This window comes from Eimeria necatrix, genomic scaffold (genome assembly GCF_000499385.1).
Source record: "Eimeria necatrix Houghton genomic scaffold, Enh_scaff78, whole genome shotgun sequence".
NCBI classification, from domain to species: domain Eukaryota; phylum Apicomplexa; class Conoidasida; order Eucoccidiorida; family Eimeriidae; genus Eimeria; species Eimeria necatrix.
In genome coordinates this window covers 62501-83711 of record NW_013654601.1, presented here as the reverse complement: position 1 = coordinate 83711, position 21211 = coordinate 62501, and the positions used below count along the sequence as shown (strand labels likewise).

The window sequence follows — 21211 nt, the reverse complement described above, 5'->3', positions numbered from 1 at the left end:
CAGTACGGCAAGCCATTCTTGTTCGAATCAGTTGAGACTGAAATCGACCCGTCCATTGACTCTGTCTTGGAGCGAAGCTTAGTGCTTCAAAACGGACAAAAAATTGTTACACTGAGTAAGCTCTCCTGGGCACATGTCAGCCCCAAGAATCAGTTTCGTTCCACAGTTGAGCAAATTCTGAGCTTGGCTTTTTAGCGATGCGAAGGGACACACTTTCCTCCCGTGCAATTTTTTTCTTAGTGGGAAAGCAGGTTGACTGGAACGACAACTTTTGTTTGTACATGACGACGAAACTCTCAAATCCGAAGTTTGGACCGGAGATCATGAACAAGACGAACGTCATCAACTACCAGGTCTGCTATGCAGAAGAGGGCTAGTTGTCATATTAACAGCGCAATAACCACTGGTTCATCTCTGTTGTACTAGGGGCTATCGTTTCAACAAGTCGTACTACGCCGTTATATATATCAGGTGACAATGAGCGGTCTAGCCGAACAGATGCTTGCCACTGTTGTTGGGAACGAAGTACCAGAGCTAGAAAGCCAGCGTCAGGAACTTGTGCAGCGAATGAGCGACGGCCGCCTGATGCTGAAGGTAAAAATATCAAACCCTAGTTCAACTTCGGCGCCCCTTCTATACGCATGGATTACCTAATCGCAAATATAAACTGGCGTGGTAACCTGCGTGTATATCTGCAGCAACTCGAGAACTCGCTTCTTCACGAGCTCGCCCACTCTAAAGGAAGCCCCTTAGATAACGAGGACCTGATCGAGACTCTTCAAAGCACGAAAACAAAGGCTCTGGAGATTGAGCAATTCCTTGAAGACGCGAAGTCAACCGCTGCCAAAATAGAAGAGGTGTGCATGCCTGACTTATTCTCTGCCTCTCGATAATAAAGGGGCGGGCAAGTTCTTCTTTCTTCCTCCAGTGCTGTAGCAAAACCCAGAAAGCAATACTGAATCAGTAAGGTGTGTATGTTTTACGCTTGCTGCAGAAACGGCAGGAATTTTACAGCGTTGCCAAGCGAGGGAGCGTCGTGTATTTCAGCATGGATGGGATGAGAAATTTGTCACCCATGCTTGAATACTCTCTCGATGCCTTTTTACATACTTTCCAAGTAGCTTTGAAGGAAGCTCGGCCAGATAGAATATTAGAAAATCGGCTAAAAAGCCTGATGGACAAAGTTACGCAGCTTTCCTATGACTACATCAGCCTTGGTAAATGCCGCATTAACTGATAACAGTTGCTTAAGGGGAGGACAGACTATGAGGAACATTAAACGCATTAGCTTTTTTGTACCATAGTCCACTGGGCACAACTATAATTCCTGTGTTAGAGTCTTGTAGCAGCCAGGCTGGAGTATCACTGGCAAGCGGCTGTACTTGAGTATGGTCAGGTTTGTTTGAAAGCCAGAGGCTCATTTTCGCGTTCCATCTGACAACAATGATCATGCGGCACGATGGAAAGATGCCTGAAGAAGAGCTTGACTTCTTTTTGAAGGGAAGCAACACTATTTCAGAGGAAGAGCCAAAGCCTGAGGAGCTTGCTTGGATACCTGACAGTGGCTGGAATGATCTGTCCAAGCTTGACAAAGTCAGTCCGGTATTCAAAGGACTTCGGGAAAATGTCTTGGCCGAACACCAGGTGAGTGAATAAGGAAGATTTTACTTTTCAAAAAAAGCATTTTGTTGCCTCGCCACTGGGCTACCAATATGCAGTAGGACAGCAATTCTGTTCACTCTTCAAGGCTTATAAAGGACTAGCTCGTGCTTGTCAGCGAATTGTATTAACGCTGCTAGCGGCCACTAGTTACAGTTGATAAGCCCATTCTCATGGTCGATAGCATTGAAATCTCTTCTAATTTTCTCTGGTGCATTGAGGCTTACAGGCATGGAAAAACTGGGCAGATAATGAATCAGCAGAAAAAGCAGATATGCCTGGGAAGTGGAACCGTTTGTTGTCTCCCTTTCAAAAGCTGATTCTTGTTCGCATCTTCCGCGTTGATCGGGTTCACAACGCTATCAAAAATTTTATCCAGTGGAGACTGAATGAACACTACGTGCAATCGCCTACACTTCAGTAAGCACCAATAGGCCACCTCACAACCCTTTTCTCCTTCGCACGATGCTTGAAAACATCCAAGTTACGCTGCATGGTACGCCCGACAAGAGTCAGCCTTCAAGGTTGTTTTTGCTTGCAGATACTCAAAAATATACGCGCAGTCTTCCGAATTCTCCCCAATCCTGCTCATTTTGTCACCGGGGGCCAATCCTCATGCTGCTGTTTCTGCTCTTGCGGAATCGATCGGCATGGCGGGTACGTTGCGTTGCCAAAGGCAAGCAGAGCATAAACCCCAAAATCTCGAACCTATGTGAGAAACCAAGTAATTGCGAGGCCGCTTTGGGTTATTTGTACTGTTCCGCCCTTGTTTTGCTTGCTATGCAACAAACTCGCAGGCAACAAATTCCGCTCGCTATCCATAGGCCAAGGCATGGGCGATCAAGCAGGACAACTCGTGGAGACGGGATACCAACGAGGGCTTTGGATCATGCTACAGAATTGCCACCTTCTGCCGGGGTGGCTTTCTACGCTTGCTAAGTTACTGCAAGGTTAGTAGCACGAAGGGCCGACAAGTGCAGACAGGCACACAAGACTTCTGTAGAATTCTCATTCAAACTTGTTTTACTGCCTAGAAGAGACTTTCAGGAGTGATATGCTGTTGTGCAGATATGAAAAAGCCTCACAAGGGATTCCGACTTTGGCTGACAACCCAGCCAACGCAAGATTTCCCTCTTAGCATTCTGCAGGTACGCCGTCTTATCAAGCCTTTCTACGTAGGGCTTCGTTCTGGCGCATTTCTTACCGTTGCTGCCCAAAGACTATCTTTTCACAAACGTATTGTGTGCATGCGTTGTGAACTTGTCAGGCGTCTCTGAAGGTCGTGACAGAGCCGCCCGATGGCATAAGAGCAAACATGCAGAGTTCGTATTCCCTCTTCCGGGAAGACGCGTTTGAGCAGTGCACCCACCCTGCATACACCTCGCTGGTCTACGGGCTAAGCTTCTTCCATGCAGTTGTCCAGGTAGGCGCTGAGGCTCCACAAAGCCGAAGTGGAATATTTCTAGGAAAAGCCTAGGCCTCGTTAATACGATGAGAAAGTGGAGTGCGATTTACTCCACAGGAGAGACGTAAATACGGGAGAATCGGGTGGAATGTGCCTTATGACTTCAACGAGTCCGATTTATCCATATCTTTGAGCCTGGTGAAGATGTACTTGAGTAAAATTGGGAAGGGTCCAAACTGGCTTCCTGGAGAGGCTGAAGATCACGGGGAGGAGCTGCAGGCCACTCGTCCCGTGCCGACTGCAACGGATATCCCTTGGGAAACCCTCAGGTATCTAATAGGAGAGGCTATGTATGGCGGCCGCGTTACTGATGACTACGACCGGCGGGTTTTGGCAACATACCTCGAAGAGTACTTGGGAGAATTCGTCTTTGATAACTACCGCCAGTTTTGCTTCTCCAAAGCGCCCATTAGTTACACACTCCCGGCAGATGGCACAATTGCCGGCCACATAGAATTCATCAAGGTAACCACGCCCATAGGCGTTAGATCACAGCTTCGCTGAAAAAACGATGCGCGATGACGCAGACTGCAGCTTCCATTCCTGAACTGTAGTCCACTCAAGCGTGTGCTTTGGGCTCCTCTACAACCAGGCAGAGAAAGAGCGCTGACTGTATCGAACGCTGTTGCTTTCAATAACGTAGGACTATATGCATGGGAGCCTACTGATTCTTAGCGATTCGTTCATCATTTGATCGGGAGCATATGCATGCAGAACATGCCAGCAACCAACACCCCTGAAGTGTTTGGACTTCACGCCAACGCCGAAATCAGCTATTTCGTCGACAACGCGAAAAGCATCTGGCTTGGACTTTTGAAGATTAACATTGCGAACAACTCAGGAAACAGTAATGACTCTGCCGTGGGTAATCTCAAAGAAGAGGCTCTAGTGGCGACTATTTCAGAAATACTTGATAAAATGCCGGAGAGGGGACTATACTTTTCCCCTGGGACGGAAGCACTCACGCCCACGCAAGTCGTGCTGGCCCAGGTAACTATGCTGTTTCACTCTCGCAATCATATTCCAGCAACTCAAATACACCGCATGGTAAACCCTAAAAGCCCTTTGGCCCTGACCTTAGAAAGGCCCAGTCGTGCACAGGTGTCTACCATCGTTCTTCGAGCATGTATATGTTTCCTTCTCTTTTTATTGTAGTAACTCCTTTCGGCAAATCATCGCATATTTAGTGACGTAGCACCTCATTATTGCTGCATAAAGGTCATATTTAATGAAAGATGGTCCACCTGGAAGCCTCAGAGTAGCCAGGTTGCAAAGCATGTAATACCTCATAGCGGCACCTCTCTAGACGCGCCGGTGGAAAAGAGCCCACGCAGGAAAGTTTTGTATTTTGTGTAGTTACAAGCAAGCCGAGATCCATATAAGAAACCTCACAAGAGGGTAAAGATCACGAGTTTTAGTTTGTCCGGCACTTTTGACACACAGGAGCTTGATAGGCTCAACCTTTTGACGGAAACAATGACTCAGTCCCTGCACGATCTCTCCCGTGCACTTCGCGGAGACATTGGGATGTCTGGAGACCTCGATGAATTGGCGCTGTCGCTACAAGCAGGATTCTTGCCCAGGCAATGGCGCATGCTTGCACCTCCTAGTCTGAAGCCTCTTGGCTCATGGCTGTCCCACTTGATGCGCCGCATTGACCAATACACCGTCTGGATAGAACAGGCGAGACGAGCCTTCCTTTTTTCACTGTGGCTGCAACCTGAACCTTTGCAGCCTGAGGTGGATCCAGCCGTTTATAATTTCAGGGGCACGCAGTTCCAACTGGCAAGTTGTATGATCTTTTCGTGGCATTTGCTGCCCTCTGCGCTTTCAGGGAACGTTGAGCTGCTACTGGCTCGGAGGGCTGCATACGCCGGATTCGCTGCTGACGGCTCTCATTCAAGTCACGAGTCGGAAGAAAAAGGTGGCCCTAGACAAGCTAGTGCTCTTTACAGAGGTCACGGACAAGACTGCTGCAGGGCAAATTGAAAGCACGCTTGAGCACGGAGCCTACATCGAAGGAATGTTTATTGAGGTGACACAAAACACGATTTCCTTACCTTACCCCCTTTTCTACTTTTCCGAGTTTTGTCTGTTTTGGGCTTTAGCAGTGAGCTTGGACTTCCGAGCTTTGTTTCACGTGCTGTCATTGTGTTCGGGAAGGAAAATTTAAGGCCTTTCAACGAAAGTTGACCGATTTCTGTGCCCGTTGTGTGCATGCGACAGGGCGCTCGCTGGGACAGCACTGTTGGCCGCTTGGCGCCTCAAACCCCCCGCAAGCTGTTTGAAGAAATGCCTCTGGTTAAAGTCGTCCCTGTCGAGGCTCACCACCTGAATGTTCGTAGCTTGCTGCGCACTCCAGTCTACGCCACCCAAGCCCGCCGCAACGCCATGGGCGAGGGATGGGTGTTTGATGCATGGCTTCCTTACTCCGAGCACCCTTCATTCTGGATATTGTCGGGCACTGCCTTAGTGCTACAAACAAGTGATTAGCCTTGGCAAGCCACTAACTTTTTGCTGACTTTCAGCTGCTTAGATCACTGCGAGACACGTTGTAGCTGTTTGTAAACAATATGCAAAACCCTTTTGGTTTCCACTTGGGTTTCTGTCAAGCTAACTGCAAATTTCAAGTATTTTTTTCTCACTAGCAGTAGCCTTTTCGTGGATTAGTCTAGCCAGCAAGAGTTTGTTGCGCAAGTTTGTTCCATGAGACACGGCTGGGCAAAAGGTCCCGTGGCCTCTTGAAAGACTAATAGACACGTTTGATATAATTTCTCATGCACACCTCAGCAAAAGTTTCATATCTTAGCATGGCCTTTTCCAGTGCTTATGCTCGCAGTGTAACTAGAATAATGAAACTCGAACAGATTATACTGGGCCCAAGGGGGCCTGGAACACCAGGCCATCCACAACAGATATCTTTGCTACTGAGGCCATCTATTGTACCATCGAGTCACTTTGCTGTTTGTTTAAATTTTTTTCAAGTAAGCATTGACGCAGGCTCAGATTTTCCAGAAAGAAATAAACAACCTAAGAGCTCACACTGAGCTTGTTACCGCATGCTGCGGCGCCCGCCTAACCCCTACCGCCTTGCTGATTATCTTCGGATAACTCATAAACCGAAACAAAGAAGCCTTGCTTGTGTGCACTTTCTTTCCTAAGTTTCATTTCACCTCCCTTCAATGTGCCCACGCACACGCACTTGCAGAGGGACTGTTAAGCCTCACTGGTAAGCAAGCTGCATCAAAAGCGCAGTTGCGAGTGTTTTTTCAACTCCTTTAAGTTATATGAAAAGTTTTCCACTAGAACTAAAACTAAAATCAGAAACGCCAATGTTGTTGTTGGCCGTCTGTGCTGCCGCCGGTACGATACCAGTGCCCGATCCTCAGCAGAAATTGGGCACGGCTGATAAGATGAAGACCACATGAGCCTCAAATTAGAATTTAAATTCAACAATTTTAGTGATTTTAGGTCGTAATGATATATTTTGCCCCGTTTCCTCAACACAAGCATTGCACCCTCTAACTCAGAGCAGAGCGGGCATGGGGCCGGCCACCCCGGTCCCCTTCGGTAGCGGAGAGTTGACCTTGTGCTGCTCGTGGCCTTCTCTGCTTGACTTTTTTTCTGATTAATCGGCATACGTTCCTTTTTTATTTGTTGTTTTCCCTTTTCTATTTGTTTCCGTTGTCAAAATGGGAATCCTCAACGTCTTAGTGGCTCTCTCAGCTAGCGCCTTGTGTGCGATGGAGGACCAGCTGTCTCTGGCGGCTCCCCTTGATACCGGTACAACTACAAATTTATATCAAATTTGTTTCTAAATCTTGTCTACATTTCACGATTAAAATGTAAATTGCAAACAATTGGCTTCATCCGCTCTCAAGCGCTCAGTATGTGGGGGAGTGGCGGTGGGGTGATGACGGCCCACTGTGAGCCATTATGTTGCCTCTCTCTGAGTTCCGTTCCTTTTTCCCTCCAACATGTTCGGGCAAAAGAAACTGTTGTTTTTGTTTACGAGCTATGTTTTAACGGGCCTTCAGAGGTAGTATTCATCTACACAGGGCCTTGATCCGCATCGTGTACACACAATCTGAATCAAAGCTTTCTATGCATAGGCAGCAGCACCAGGAACAGAAACAGCATGAAAACCCTTAAGTCCAAGGTTCTTTTAAGAATTCTGTGTTTGTATTGTGATTTTTGCTGCTGCAGGAGCCGACCAAGGAGCTGAAGTGCCACCGGCTAAGCCTGAGCGGCCACAGGAGGGTAAGGAAACAGTTTCGACTGCAGGAAATTTAGCTGCTGCAGCATTCAACGACTGTGCTGTCTAGACAGCCTTTTTCTTTGCGAGTGCAATTTTCTTTTCAATTAAATAAGCAATTCAAGTGTCTACTGCTGCGCTGTTGCAGATCTCTCGAGTGTGCCGGCTGATGATGGAAATGACATAATTGTTGGAGCAGCAGAGACACTTCTTCAAGCAGCAGCAGAACTTAACGCAGACTCAGCAACGCAATCCTCCACTGTTGCTCCTGCTGCTGCTGCTGCGCCTGCTCCTCCTGCGCCTCCTGCTTCTGTGCCTGCTGCACCTGAGCCAGCTGTTCCTGCAGCTGCTGTTCCTGAACCTGCTGCTGCTGCACCTGCTGCTGCTGCACCTGCTGCTGCTGCACCTGCCGCTGCTGCACCTTCTGCTGCTGTTCCTGAGAAGCAAGACCTTTCTCCGGAAGAGGAAGCTATGCGTGAGCTGGAGAGCATTTTAGCTCGTACGGCCCCTGAGGGAGACTCAGCCGCTCCGAGTAGAGGTGTTGTTGTACAAGCACAGGCACAAGAAGGAGGAGCCGGTGGCGGAGGCTCGGAATCATCAACATCAACAACGACATCATCAACAACAACATCAACAACGACATCATCAACAACAACATCGACAACATCTCCTCTCAACAGTGCTGAGAAGCCTCGGCCGTCCGCTGCACCCTCTGCTGCTCCGTCGGTGCTTGCGGTGGGGCTGGCGGCAGCAGGTGGTTTCCTTCTGTCCCTTTTTTCAATTTAATTGGAGTTGACATGAATCTAAACATAGATTTACAAGACGGGAGCTGTTGGGCGTATTCACTCATCCTTTAATTCCACCAAATGCGCACAGTTCCGCGACCCCTGACGGCAGTTCTGGAATCTTATGTGTCGGTTTCAATGCTATGCGCGTGCTGTGACGGATTATACAATGAATTTAAGAAAAAAAAGGAAAAGTATTGAGCTAATCCTTTGTGTCTCCAGATTACAAAGTCTCATCTGATCCGTTTGCGTCGTGTTTGTCGTCTTTTTCACTAACACTCATTCCACACCAAGCTTACTTTAATGTGTGCGTAATATGTTGCATTCATCTTCCTTCCAAATGTGCAGATTTAAACTGTTTCGATTTGATTCTCGTTTCTCATATGGACTCATCTTTCCTTCTATTCCTCTCTACGTCTCGTTCGGCAACATTTGTCTCACTTCACTTGACATCATCCATCTTAAATGCCACATCTAGGATCTATTCAAATTGTTAGTTTGCACTTAGGTGTTTTAGCTTATTTTTCAGAAGTCAGGGTTTGCCCGAACAAATGCCACATCATATCGCGGCATGCTATATTTCGGACAAGTCGAACTCTATAGACGAATTGCTAAAGTTCATTGCATTACACTTGCCGGAATTGCACGATGTCACCTACTTACTCCGTTTAGCTACACCTTCAGTTGTGGATTTAGCTTGTCTAGTCAGTGTCACAACTAAAGGCCACTGTCCTGAAGGACAGAAACAGCTCGGGCGCCCTCAAAATATTTAGCTGTGTCAGTTCCCTATCTGCATATTAAGGTGTGGGTGATCAACACTGGGGGAGTCGACTCATACTGAGCATCACCATTTTCTCCAACGAAGTTGTGAGTCAATAGCCCATCCCACTCTGTCTGATTGATGTGTCGTAGCCAAGAATGGTGCTGCATATGTTTAAAGAGTTTTTCTCATCTACTCAAGAAAACGCCTTTGTGCTCAACTGCAAGTCGCAAGGGTGCTTGAACCATTTTGAATATCTACGATTGCCTAGCTGGCGCTAGTCGCCTGGCCTAGCTAGCAGACCACGAATAATTAAGTGTGACTCACTTATTACACAGTCAAAATGCAGTGCTGTCTTCCCACAGTAAAGACACTGCGCGCATTTATTCATTGGGTAAAGAAAGATAAACTTCAGCGGAAGTTGTGGAAGTGAAGGAATAGTTGCCTAGGTAATTACATTAGATGCAAATAACAATAATAATATTACTAGTATTAATAATCATTAAGAAATATAAACAATTGATGATCTGGGACGCGCCAGGTGCAAGCACCCCGCGCGCTCTCTTCTGTCCCTCAGAAGAATATCACATCCTATTTCTCCTTTATTTGTTTAAATTTAATTTTTTAAATTTGGGAATGGAAGCGTTAACAACGAAAACCGCGCAACGAACCTGTGGAGGTCAGGATGAACGGTTCAGCGTCTAAGTTTTGTTTAGCGGCGAACGCGACGGGTCCAAAGCAGCATCATAGAGGTACAAATACTAACTACAACTGTAATTAGGATGGCTATCATAAATGTTGCAGTCACGCATTCTCTGTCTTTGATTCAGCCTTGTCTTTCGCCACTTCTGCTGCTGCCTCTGTCTTAGCTGCAGCCGCTTCGGTTTCCTTCTTTGTCTCCTCATCTTTGCTTTCGCTGCTTTTTTCGGCTTCTTTTTCTTCTGTTTTCTCTCCCTCCTTCGCCGAATCGCCAATGCCGAACAGCTTCGAATTAATGGCGGCAGCTTCCTCAAACTTCTCCTTAAACTCCTTCGCCTCTGCGCAAACAAGCACCAAGACCTAAATCCTGAGTCTTGAGAATAGACCCCCCAGCCATACGCTCTAATGAATTCATATTCCCCGTTCAGAAACTCCAAAAACAGGCCAAATCCGTCTATACCAGAAAGAAACCCAGCTGCCCACAGTAGAATAACCGTGAAAGCAAGTGAATTTTCAATTTGAAATGGAGAATCTTACGTTCAACTTGACCAAACTTTAGAGCAAATTGCTCATTTTTCAACTCCCCCTCAGCGAAATCCATCACCGTCCAGACCCATATCTTTTCGGAGCTGACGTTGGGTGTCAGCTTGCAGTAAACGTCAGTCGCCACCACTGGAAAAAGAAAAAAATGCACAATTAACACAAATATTGAGAAAAATAAAAAGAATTCGAATAAACATTTCGGATCGCGAAACAAAATGCAGAAAGTTTCGATGGAAATGCTAACGTCTTCGCTCAGTTGTGGCCTCCTTGGCAGCAGTGAATAAGAAAGCGAATCATTTGCTTGAATAAAAATGATAAATAAATAGCCAACATTAAAACACGAGTGCATGTACAGCCATTTGCTGCGTGGGTAAGGAATAGAAAGATCAACGCGTGGAAAGCATATGATGAACTCTCTAATAGGTATCCACAACTGAAATCAAAAGCAGATCAGATTTCCGATTTGCAAGCACATTAGTAGATGCACTAATTGCAAAATGCAATCACTGGATAGCTCCACAGATGCAGGAAACGCGAAAGTAGACAGAAAGAAGGCAAAGAGAGCGGCAGCAAAAGCAGCAAGCAGCTGCAGCAGCAACAGCAGCAGCAACAGCAGATGCAGCAACAGCTGCAGCAGCAGCTGCAGCTGTAGCAGCAGCAGCAGCTGCGACAGCAGCTGCAGCTGTAGCAGCAGCTGCAGCAGCAGCAGCAGCAGCTGGAGCTTCTCACCGTAGTGGTTGGCAACAATCTTAAGGGTCTTCTCCTGGCGCAGAAGAAATCGGATCTTTTTAGTTTCCTTGTGCTGCAGCAGCTTCGCCTCGCCCAGGCCCCGCTCTTTCCACTCGCCTCCAGCAGCCCACCTGTACAGCTTTGAACGGCACTTCCAAAAAGTGTCTTCGCTTTCTTCTCCCGTTTCCACTTTGACTTCGTGCACTTCGACCTGCAAAAACCAAATAGAATCCGTTTCGTTGATGAAAGTTTTTGATTTCTGCATTTCAGGAAATGCAGAAACCAAAAAGGAAGCAACAATGATATTTTTCGGGTACTCGGGAAACAAAAATGGAAAAAAAGTGCAAATAGGAACACTGAGAAGACTGGCACTTTCTGTGGAACAAAGCGGAGGCAAAGAAGCGAAAAAAAAGCCCCAAATTCAGATGCATGCATGCACTTTTCGAATGGCTTTTTGCATATTTGAATTAAACAAAAAGCACAAAAAGGCTGCAGCGCCGGAAAACCACCAAACTATGAGCAGCAGGCCCATTCCGAACACTGAGACAGCTGCTTACGCACCCGATCCTAAAACCTACAGCCCAAACCTAAACCCTAAACCCTAAACCCTAAACCCTAAATCCTGAAACTAAAGCCGAACTCCCCAGTTCTATAATGGCAAACAAGAGGAAGTAAACAGGTGCCGGCCCTGCAGCTGCGAAGACAAGGCGCCGCTGCACTTCAGCACGAAAGCCAGCCTTTAGCGTTTAAGCTCTAGCTTTAACTAACTGCAGCAGCAGCAGCAGCAGCAGCAATAGTCGCAGCAATAGGACCAGCAGCAGCACATGTGTCAATACAGCTAAAGCCTACACCTTTCAACGAGAGACACAGGAAAACAGAGTATACAACTTCAGGAGAAACATATATCCAAGTGTACAGACACCGCAAACTCCTCCACACCACCAATCGGCTGCAGCAGCAGCAGCAGCAGCTGCTGCTGCTGAGGAATGAATAGAGCCTCAATTTGCTGCCTATCTTCCAGAAAAGTAAATGAAGAGGGCCCCACAAAGGGGCCCCGCGGGGGCCCCCCAGCTCGATTTTAGGCGCAGGCCTAAAGGCTCCCTAGTGTGCAAGCAGACCCAGGAAGGAGTCCTGGGGGGCTGCACGCAGCTGCTAGGGTTTAGGGTTTAGGGCTTAGGGTTTGGTGTTTGGGTTTACCTCCGGGCGAGTCCAGTTTCCCTCTGTGACCTCTTGCTCTAGGTTTGCTACCTCATCATCCTCAGCCGTTTGGGCTGGGGCCTGGGTTTCTGTTTCTTTGTCTGCCATTTTGTATTAAGTTCTGGGTTTAATGGCAAGAAAGATCGGCAAGAAGAGACAAAGAAAGCCCACAAAACAAACTCAACACAACCCCTACACCCTAAACCCTAACCCCAACGCTCCCCTCGGGGCGGCTGCTGCATGCGCTTCAAGCCCAGGGCGCTTCTGCGAGGGGCCCCAAAGTTAGTCTTTTTAAATTAAGGAAGAATAAATATATTTAAATCATTTAAATTCGAAAAAAACGATACTTCTAACCGCGGGCACCTCCCCCCCACACACCGCCCCTGCGTTCCAGCTTGATGGATCCCCCATTAGGGTTTAGGGTCTAAGTAGCTAGCGGTAAGGATTTGAGGTTGTAATTGAGGGTTTAGGGTGTTTCAGCCCACTACGACTTTATAGGGCCCCCACGGGCTGCAAAGCCGGCGATGCACTTGTTCGTGTGAGGGTTTAGGGTTTAGGGTTTAGGGTTTGTTGTGTGTTGGTTAGAGCTTCGGCTCACAGGCTTGCTGAGCTGCACCGGCATCAGCGGCTTGTGAGCACACTAGGTTTGAGTGCGAGCGAGGGTTTAGGTTTTAGGGTTTAGGGTTTGCGTTTCCAAGGACTTCATTTCTAGCAGGGTCACCGCAGCGAGTCCATTCCATTTGTACTATTCCATTTGTGCATCGGCCCCAAGCAAGGAATAAAAAACTAAATGTGCAAAAAATGAAAATTTATGAAACAAAGAAACGGCCAAAGAGCTGCTGGCCGTGAGTGCAGCAGCCTCGAAATGTGTGAAATGCATTATTGAAATGCATTATTCACCGTTTTGCCCGATCCCCAGCAGCTAGCTGCTAGCTAGCTAGCTGGCTAGCTGGCTAGCCATAAAACTAGGGAAGTAGCTACCTGAAGCTGCACAGCAGCAGAGCGGGGCAGCTGTTGAAGTTCAGAGGGCTGCAGTGTACCGACACCTGGGATGCATGCAGCATGGTGCGCAGGCACTTGTGGTGAATATTATTATTAAATTAGAAAATGAGAGAAGTAAATGTGGACACAAAAGAAATAAATATAAAACAAGGCAAGCTGTTGCAGTCGCTGCTTATTAGCAGCTGTGGCTACTAGGGCATCAGCAGCGGCTACTGTTTGCTGCTGCTGCTGCACCAAGCAGCCACAAAAGCCACAGCAGCTGCTAAAACAGCAGCAGCAGCAACCGCTGCCGCTGCAATGGCCTCATCAGCTGCTGCAGTCACGGCAGCGGCCAACAATAGCACTGGCTAAACCAGCTGCTGCAATGGCAGCATGAGCTGCACGAATTACAGCAGCAGAAGCTGCAGCAGCAGCAGCAGCAGTTGCCACTAGAGCAGTTGCTGCTGCTCCAGCCCCCCCTGCTGCAGCAGCGATTTCTGCTGCCGCAGGTTTCTGTGGGTTTAATTCATTTGCTCAGCAACTTGTTGAACATTCTTTTGCTTTTCATTAATGCTGCTGAGAGCCAACTTTAATGCATGCACTCCCAATGCGCCTCCTCCTTGGGCTTCTAAAGCCTGGTACAGCTGCAGCGCCAGACTCAGGCCTGAAACGCAAACCCTAAACCCTAAAACCTAAACCCTAGCTCCTCAGCGCGCAGCAGGGGCCGCCACACCTCCGCTGAAGGAGCGGAGGGACCCCCGTTGGAGCAGGCCAGACTAGAATCCCTTCCTCAGCGCCTAGGGATAAAGGCTTAGAGTTCAGGGTTTAGGGTTTAGGGTTTAGGGTTTGGCACCTGGCAAGGCCAACTTGGCTCGAGATGCCTCTTCCAAAGCTAGACGAAGGTCTTTAATCAAATGGGCGACGAAGAAGCCAGGGCGGAAGTCGCCGTCGCGGATTCGAGGCCCGTAAGTGGACACCGACCTAAACCCCAAACCCTAAACCCTAAACCCTAAGCGCTAAACCCTAAACCCTCATGCGAGCGTCAAGTCAAGCACTACAGGCACTGCGATGAAGCTCTGCAGTTACCGCCAAGCAGACAGAAACACCAAGCAGTGTGGTGCCTCATGAACCAGCTTCAAACCCCAAACCCTGAACCCTAAACCCTAAACCCTGAAGCCGGTGGGCTTCTAATGTTGGCTTGCTTCTAATTTCTAACGGCCTGCTGCAGGCGCACAGTGGATAAAGCAGCAGCTGCTGCTGCCGTGTATGCTTCTGCTGTTTCTGAGGATGCTGCTGCTGCCGCTGCTGCTGCTGCTGCTGCTGCTGCTGCATGCCTCACCAGCTGGCGGCGCCACCCCCTGAAAGAACTGAAAGGGTTTTCTCCAGGTCTAAACCGACTCGCTCAGCAAACAGCAAACCTGCAGCACAAACCCTAAACCCTAAACCCTGAACCCTCATGACACCTAAAACCCAGGCCCTAAACCCTAAAGCCTAAACCCTCAGCCTCAAAGTCAACCGCTTATCCTGAACCCTAAACCCTCGCCACAAACCCTGCAAAACTCACCCTCCGCCAGTCCCACTAGATTTGTGCAGAGCGTTATTTGGTTAGCAAGTTTCGTCCTCTGGCCTGCAAATTGACCCAAAGCTCTAAACCCTAAACCCTAAACCCTAAACCCTGCAAGCCGCATGCGAGCCTCCTCTCTAGCTTCGCTAGTCTTGTCTCAAAACCTAGCCTCTAAGTTGAACCTGCCGCAACTGCTGCCCTGATCCCTCTGAGCAATTTACCATTCCTCGTCCCTAAACGCTGAACCGTAAACCCTTAACCCTAAACCCTAAACCCTAAACCCTTGCCTGATCCTGCGGGCCCAGTGTGTATGATTGTCGTTGCGAAAGCCTGGAACAGCGGCTGCATCGCTGCAACTGCTGCTGCATCTCCTCCTGCCATGACTGTCAGTTTGCCATTCCTAGCCCCCACATCTCCTGCAGTTCGCAAACCCTAAACCCTAAACCCTAAACCCTGAGCCCTGAACCACTGATGGCCTTATTACGCGCAAGAGCTGCAGACCTCAGCAGCAGGCGCGCAGGCTCCCGTCTGGCTTCTCCTCGGCACCAACCTAGGGTTTAGGGTTTAGGGTTTAGGGTTTGCTTGCCTCCTGTGACGGGGGCGTCTAAAGCATGAACACCCCTAGCCTTGAGGTGTACGTACACTTGGTCTGCAAGGGCTGGGCTGGAGGTGGTGAAGTCAATAAGGCAAGAGCCTTTCACAAGTTTTTCAGCTAAGCCCTCTTTTCCAACTAAAAGAAAAATAAGTCAAAGACCCAAATAAGTGTATTTGCTTGTTTGTTTTGTTTATTTGCACTTTAATCTAGAAAAGGCCGGACAGCAGCAAACCCTAAATCAGCTGATAAACAAAATAAAATGCAATATAAGGAAATAAACAAAAAAATGAATAATGAAAACCAAAAGGGCACCACCATAGGGGCCCCCAAACACCAAAAAAAGCCAATTCAACACTATGGGGGGCCCCCAGGGTACCTGACGGTGGCCCCCAACGGGCATTAAGGGGGGCCCCCCACAGGGCTTTAAGAGGCCCTCAGGGGCTTTGCTGCTGCGTGCTGCAGGGCCTGCTGCTGCTGCTGCTGTTCAGCTGGTTGCTGGCGCTCCTGCCGAGCGCGCAGGTGACTGCAAGCTAGGGTTTAGGGTTTAGGGTTTAGGGTTTACGTACACATTAGCTGCTGCACGTCCTCTGGGGTCCCCACCATGAGACATAAAACATCACTTTTTGCTGCCACTGCTTCAGGACTTTCAGCCAACTCTGCTCCCTGCTGCTGCAGCGGCGCTGCCTTGCTGGGGGTGCGGCTGCAGACAGAACAGGAGCCCCACACTTTCTGCTGCTGCTTCTGCTGCTGATGCAGTGCGGCTGCTGCTGCTGCTGCTGCTGCTGCTGCTGGTTATGGGGCAGCCCCTACGGGATCGACAACTGCTTCGGTGGAAGCTGCTGCGGCTGACGAACGAAAGGCCTGCAGCCGCAGCAACAAGGACAGCCGAGCAGCAGCAGCAGCAGCAGCAGCAGCAGCAGCAAAGGGCTCACTTGTATACAGTTAACAAAAAGCCTTTCTTGAGGAGGTTTTCGCACATTGATCGGCCCATGACTCCCGTGCCGATCCAGCCTGAAAGCCAAACCCCAGAAGTTGAATTTCACTTTCTTAAACCCCCCTGTCTTTGCTGCAGCACTTGCCTTCCGCGTACACCTGGCGGAGTTGGGGGTTGCAACGCGCGCACTGAGGTGTACATACACCTCAATTACGAACACCAAGCGCTCAACGCAAAGACGCACCGATGCGGGTCTTCCCCGGGGCAGCTTCGGTACAAGTCATCGTAGCTGCTGCTGCTGCTGCTGCTGCTGCTGCTCGCCGCTACCGCTGCTGCTGTGCTTAAAAAACGATATGGTCCTCTCCTTCTGCTTTAAAAAATGTAAGAAGTGGGGAATCGTATGCACGGAATTCGTGGGCTTGCAGCAGGTGACTCTTGGTGGTGGTGCTGCTGCCGCGGAGGGCTGTGAGATCAGCAGCAGAGCAGCAGCTCGGCCAACGGGCTGCTGCTGCTGCTGCGGAAAAGCATGCAAACCCCCTCATTTTCCAAACTCTTTTGCAGTTTTGACTCCAGCAACTTCATTTCGTGCGTCAAGTGCAGCAGCAAAGCAACAACAGCAGCAACAGCAGCAGCAGCAAGAATGACCTGTTCTCGAGCCTGCAGTTCCTTGTAGCGATGGCAATGGCCTCAGCAGCGAACAGAGGCTTGCTGCTGCTGCAGCAGCCTCTTTTCCCCTTTTTGGTATTTTTCTTCTGCCTAATGTGTGAGTCGTTGCAGCAAAAAGCAGGACACAAGGGCAGCAGCGGCAGCACAGCACGAGCCGCTGCAGCAACAACGGCAAGAGGCTGTCGAGATTTTTGTAGCGTTATGAGCCGCATTTCATTCTTTTTTGGTGCTGCTGCCTTATTTATATTTGCTGCCTGCTGCTGCTGCTGGAAGTGTCGGGTGTCTATACACCTCTCTCATCGCTCACGGCCCGCATCGATTGCGAGCTAGCTGCAGCAGAGCAGCGGCCGCAGCAGCAGCAGCGGCGCCAACGCGCAAAAACCAGAAGCAGCAGCAGCAACAGAGCCAGTGTCAGCGTCGGCTTCAGCAACAGCAGCAGCAGCGAGAGCTGCTGCACCAGCGCCTGCTGCAGCAAGACCGTGCACCCTGTCTGCTGTGTTTGTTTTGCTGCTCAGCCTCTCCTTCTTTCTCCTACCACCGAAGCGGCGTCCACGTAGGCTTGCCTCTGTCTGCAGCTCCCCAGGGGGGCCCCCAGGGGCCCCTGGGGGCCCCCCCGGGGGCCCTGCTGGACCTGCACGGGGCAGCCCAGGGAGATGTAGATACACCCCAAGAGCCGGAAAAGCCCCACGTGACCTCCAAGCCTCATCTGTTTTCTGTTGAAGAGCTTCTGGAGTCAGTGGCAAGGGATCACTGGCAGCCTTTGGAGGTGCTGCTGGCTCGGGGGGCCTCCCGGGGGTCACTTGCGAAGGTGGTGGTGCAGCAGCAGCAGCAGCAGCACTTTGCTGAAGCCACAAAAGTGGCCAAAAACGCAGTCGAGGTTTGCGAGGCAGATCAGCAGGCAGAGGCCTGCAGCTTAGCGCGGCAGCAGGCAAAGGAGGCCTCAGTGGCTCTCGGTAAGCGGACGCAGCAGCTGCTGCAATGAAACAGCAGCAGCAGCAGCAGCAGCAGCAGCAGCAGCACATGGAGCATCTGGTTAGCAGAAGCAGTGCAGAAAGCGACCGCAGGGACAGCGGCGGTCCCAGCCACAGCCACAGCCACAGCCACAGCCACAGCCACAGCCACAGCCACAGCCACAGCCACAGCAGCAGCAGCAGCAGCAGCAGCAGCAGCAACAGCAGCAGTCGAGCGTGTTTGTTGCTGCTGAATATTTGCGTTTGTATTCAGCGGCCCCAATTGTGGGCAAGTTCACGAAGAAGAAGAAAGCGAGCGACGAGGCAGCAGCGCAGCCGGCAGACTCCAGCGCAGAAGCGCGCAGCAGCAGCAGCAGCAGCAGCAGCAGCAGCACGACCCTCGCGCCGAGCGCCGGCAGCAGCGACGGCAGCAGCAAAAACCGGAGCAGCGACCGCAGCGGCGAGCCCAGCAGCAAGAGGAGCAGCAGCGAGGGCGGCGGCGACGAGCGCAGCAGCAGCAGCAGCAGCAGCAGCAGCAGCAAGAGCAGAAGCAGCAGCAGCAGGGAGGAACTGGAGGCCTCGCTGCTGCAGCTGCAGGGCGTGATCGGCAGCATTTGGGACACTTTGTTCGGAGGCTCCAGCACGGCCAACGCCGAAAACTTCGAAGGCGGCAACCAGGGCTCTTACTTCAACTTCATGTATCCTTCGGACAACGACTACCCCTGGGCCTGTGTCTGCGACGAGAGCCAGTACGCCCAGTGGGCCAACAACGAGGTAACTCGCTAGCTAGCCAGCTAGCTAGCTAGCTAGCTAGCTGGATAGCTAGCTAGCTGGCTAGCTAGCCACGGCTGGCCAGCTGGCCAGCTAGCCAGCGAGACCCTATCCAGCTAGCCAGGTGGCCAGCTGGCCAGGTGGCTAACTAGCCACGTCTCGCCAGCTGGCCAGCGAGCCAGCTAGCCAGCTAGCTAGCTAGGCAGCAAGCGAGCCGGCGAGCCAGCTAGCCAGCGAGCCGTAGTGAACCGGTTAGCCACGGCGGACAGCTAGCCATGCCTAGCAAGCAGGCCAGCGAGCCAACGCTCACCAGCTAGCCATGGCTAACTAGCTAGCTAAGGCTGGCGAGTTAGCTGCTGCATTCGCTGATCGCGTAGCTAGTCACGGCCTAAGCTTGCTTAGCTACCCACGGCGCTTCTCGGCTTACTAGCTAGGCTCCCGTCTGGCCAGCTAGCCAGCTAGCCAGCTAGCTAGCTATCTAGCTAGCTAGCTAGCTAGCTAGTCAGCTAGCTGCTGTACATGGCTGTAGCTGTTTCACTTGCTTCTGTGTCCTGCCTTCTCCTCACGTGGCTGCGGCCTTTGGCTGGCTGGGGCCATTGGCACAGTTTGCTGCTTAATAGTTTCTGTCTTTGTCTTTTTTTGCATCTTTGTGTTTCTTTTTTTCTTCTTTTGTTCCTCTTTTTATCTCCCTCTCGCTTTTGGTGTTTCCTCTTGCCTTCTGCCTCGATTTGCCATTCATTTTGTTTCTTTATCGGCTTCTGTGGCTGCATTGCTGTCATTTTTGGTGTTGCTGCTGCTGCTGCTGCTGCTGCTGCTGCTGCTGCTGCTGCGCAGGTCTCGTACGTCTCCTGCCGCAACCAAGTGGACTTGTCGTCTCAGAACGTTGTGGCTATGTGCAACCCTTTGAATCACAAGATGAATGCAGCAGCAGCAGCAACTCCTGCTGCTGCTGCTGTTGCTGCTGTGGCCTTTGCTGCCGTCGCCGTCAGCTTCTTTTGGTAGGCCCGCAGCAACTGCAGAGCAGCAGCAGCAGCAGCCTCGACAAGCAGGGGCGCAACAGTCCCTGACCTGCGGCTGCTGCTGCTGCTGTTGCTGCTGCTGCTACAGCAGCAGCAGCAGCGAGCGATTTAAGTGTAACGTGGCGGCCCGCAGCATGAGCTGCTGGTGTTGCAGACGGATACCAGATTTAAGGGACACTGCAGCAGCAGCAGCTGCTGCTGCTGCGGCAGCAACGGGCGTGCAGCAGCACCCCCTGCAGCTGTTGCTGCTGCAGCTGTTGCTGCTGCAGCTTCAGCAATGGCTGCTGCTGCAGCCCATCTTTATCGTAGGTGTAGGACTAAGGCTACTTACAAATTTAAAGTGCATGCGCAAAAGCCCCACGCAAAACAGTGCATAAAGTGACAAATTACAAGGAAGTATATAGGTAATCTTGCTGCTGCTGCTGCAGCTGCTGCTGCAGCTGCTGCTGCTGCTGCTGCTGCTGCTGTTGCTGCTGTTGCTGCAACACACTGAAGCGGCAGCGCCAAGCAGCCGGCTGTGCTGCTGCCCGCAGTATACACATGGCAGCAGCAGCAGCTGCTGCGGTGGAGAGTCCCACTGCAGCTGCTGCTGCTGCTGCTGCACCTGCGCATTTCAATGCTGCTCCTGCCGCTACAGCGCTTTTCAGCTGCTGCTGCTGCTGCTGCTGCTGCAGTCCACTGCAATTGCTTGTGCTGCTACTGCGTCATCGTCTCGAGGACCTTCAGCGCTTCAAGAGATTCTTTCAAAGCAGCCAGCAGGTGAAAATCTCTGCAGCAGCAGCAGCAGCAGCAGCAGCAGCAGTGTAAGGGTTTGGAATCCTGGGGGTTTCATTTAGGAATTTCTATCTACGGTTGGGTTTAGGGCCTCGGCAGTAGCAGCACAATCAACCAAAGCAGCAGCAGCAAAAGCAGCAGCAGCAGCACAATCAACCAAAGCAGCAGCAGCAAAAGCAGCAGCAGCAGCAACAGCAACAGCAGCAGCAACAGCAGCAGCAGACCTTTCAATCGACCCCCTCTCCGCCTGCAGCATCCCATTGTACCTGAGGGAACAGCACAGAGCAGCAGCTAGCTGAGCAGTTGCCGCTCTAAACTTTAGTTAGCCAGCAGCTAGCTAGCCAACAGCTAGCTAGCCAACAGCTAGCTAGCCAGCAGCTAGCCAGCAGTTTACGGCCAAATAAACCAAAGAACCCCAGGGCTTCAACCAGCTGGCTAGCTAGCTGACTAGCTAGCTAGCTAGTAAGCTAGCTAGCTACCTGACTAGCTAGCTGGCTTGCCGTGCCTGATTAGAAAAATGGCTAGCTGTTGCAGCAGCAATCTAGGGGCCAAGTGGCAACAGGCAATCGCGATCCAGTCAGCCAGCCAGCTAGCTAGCTAGCTAGCTGGTTGGCTGTGGCTGGCCAGGGGACTAGCAGCAGAAGACGGCTAGCTAGCTAGCTAGCTAGCTAGGTGGCTAGCCAAATTATTAGCTAGCTTGGTAGCCAGCTGGCTGGCTAGCTGGCCAGATAGCAAGCTAGCTAGTAAGCTAGCTAGCTGGCTAGCCAGCTAGCTAGCTAGCTAGCCACGTGAGAGGACTGACTTCTGCACTTTGGTGAGGAGGATTGCCTTGCATTGGTGCAGCGTGGATTTCCTATCTGGTGGT

The 21211-nt window shown here is 50.7% G+C and overlaps 6 protein-coding genes across 6 annotated transcripts in view; 3 read left to right on the top strand and 3 right to left on the bottom strand.

Moving 5' to 3' along the window:
- Positions 1-2729: 2729 nt before the first annotated feature.
- ENH_00076150 (hypothetical protein) lies at positions 2730-5617 on the top strand (the record flags this gene model as incomplete). Its single annotated transcript, XM_013582911.1, has 7 exons — positions 2730-2807; positions 2927-3082; positions 3182-3589; positions 3839-4114; positions 4481-4792; positions 4959-5159; positions 5351-5617. 7 exons carry the CDS (start codon positions 2730-2732, stop codon positions 5615-5617), a joined length of 1698 nt encoding a protein of 565 aa, XP_013438365.1.
- Positions 5618-6816: 1199 nt separating this feature from the next.
- On the top strand, positions 6817-8165 carry ENH_00076140 (hypothetical protein, conserved; the record flags this gene model as incomplete). Its single annotated transcript, XM_013582910.1, has 3 exons — positions 6817-6907; positions 7331-7384; positions 7528-8165. The coding sequence occupies 3 exons, from the start codon at positions 6817-6819 to the stop codon at positions 8163-8165; spliced, it is 783 nt and encodes a 260-aa protein (XP_013438364.1).
- A 1563-nt stretch (positions 8166-9728) lies between these two features.
- Positions 9729-12200, bottom strand: ENH_00076130 (ran-specific GTPase-activating protein, putative; the record flags this gene model as incomplete). The annotated part of the gene is made up of 4 exons (XM_013582909.1): positions 9729-9961; positions 10161-10295; positions 10674-11106; positions 12093-12200. 4 exons carry the CDS (start codon positions 12198-12200, stop codon positions 9729-9731), a joined length of 909 nt encoding a protein of 302 aa, XP_013438363.1.
- A 1394-nt stretch (positions 12201-13594) lies between these two features.
- On the bottom strand, positions 13595-16450 carry ENH_00076120 (NAD binding domain of 6-phosphogluconate dehydrogenase, putative; the record flags this gene model as incomplete). Its single annotated transcript, XM_013582908.1, has 9 exons — positions 13595-13737; positions 13927-14054; positions 14413-14491; positions 14638-14700; positions 14919-15050; positions 15799-15932; positions 16043-16093; positions 16210-16243; positions 16411-16450. The coding sequence occupies 9 exons, from the start codon at positions 16448-16450 to the stop codon at positions 13595-13597; spliced, it is 804 nt and encodes a 267-aa protein (XP_013438362.1).
- A 397-nt stretch (positions 16451-16847) lies between these two features.
- ENH_00076110 (hypothetical protein, conserved) lies at positions 16848-19555 on the top strand (the record flags this gene model as incomplete). Its single annotated transcript, XM_013582907.1, has 4 exons — positions 16848-16929; positions 17348-17785; positions 18057-18556; positions 19388-19555. 4 exons carry the CDS (start codon positions 16848-16850, stop codon positions 19553-19555), a joined length of 1188 nt encoding a protein of 395 aa, XP_013438361.1.
- A 747-nt stretch (positions 19556-20302) lies between these two features.
- The window catches only part of ENH_00076100 (hypothetical protein, conserved), a gene marked incomplete at both ends in the record, with an annotated part of 21169 nt that continues 20260 nt past the window's right edge, over positions 20303-21211 (bottom strand). Inside the window, one exon of the mRNA XM_013582906.1 lies at positions 20303-20341. Within this exon, the coding sequence (XP_013438360.1) occupies positions 20303-20341 (39 nt within the window). The remainder of the gene's footprint in view (positions 20342-21211) is intronic.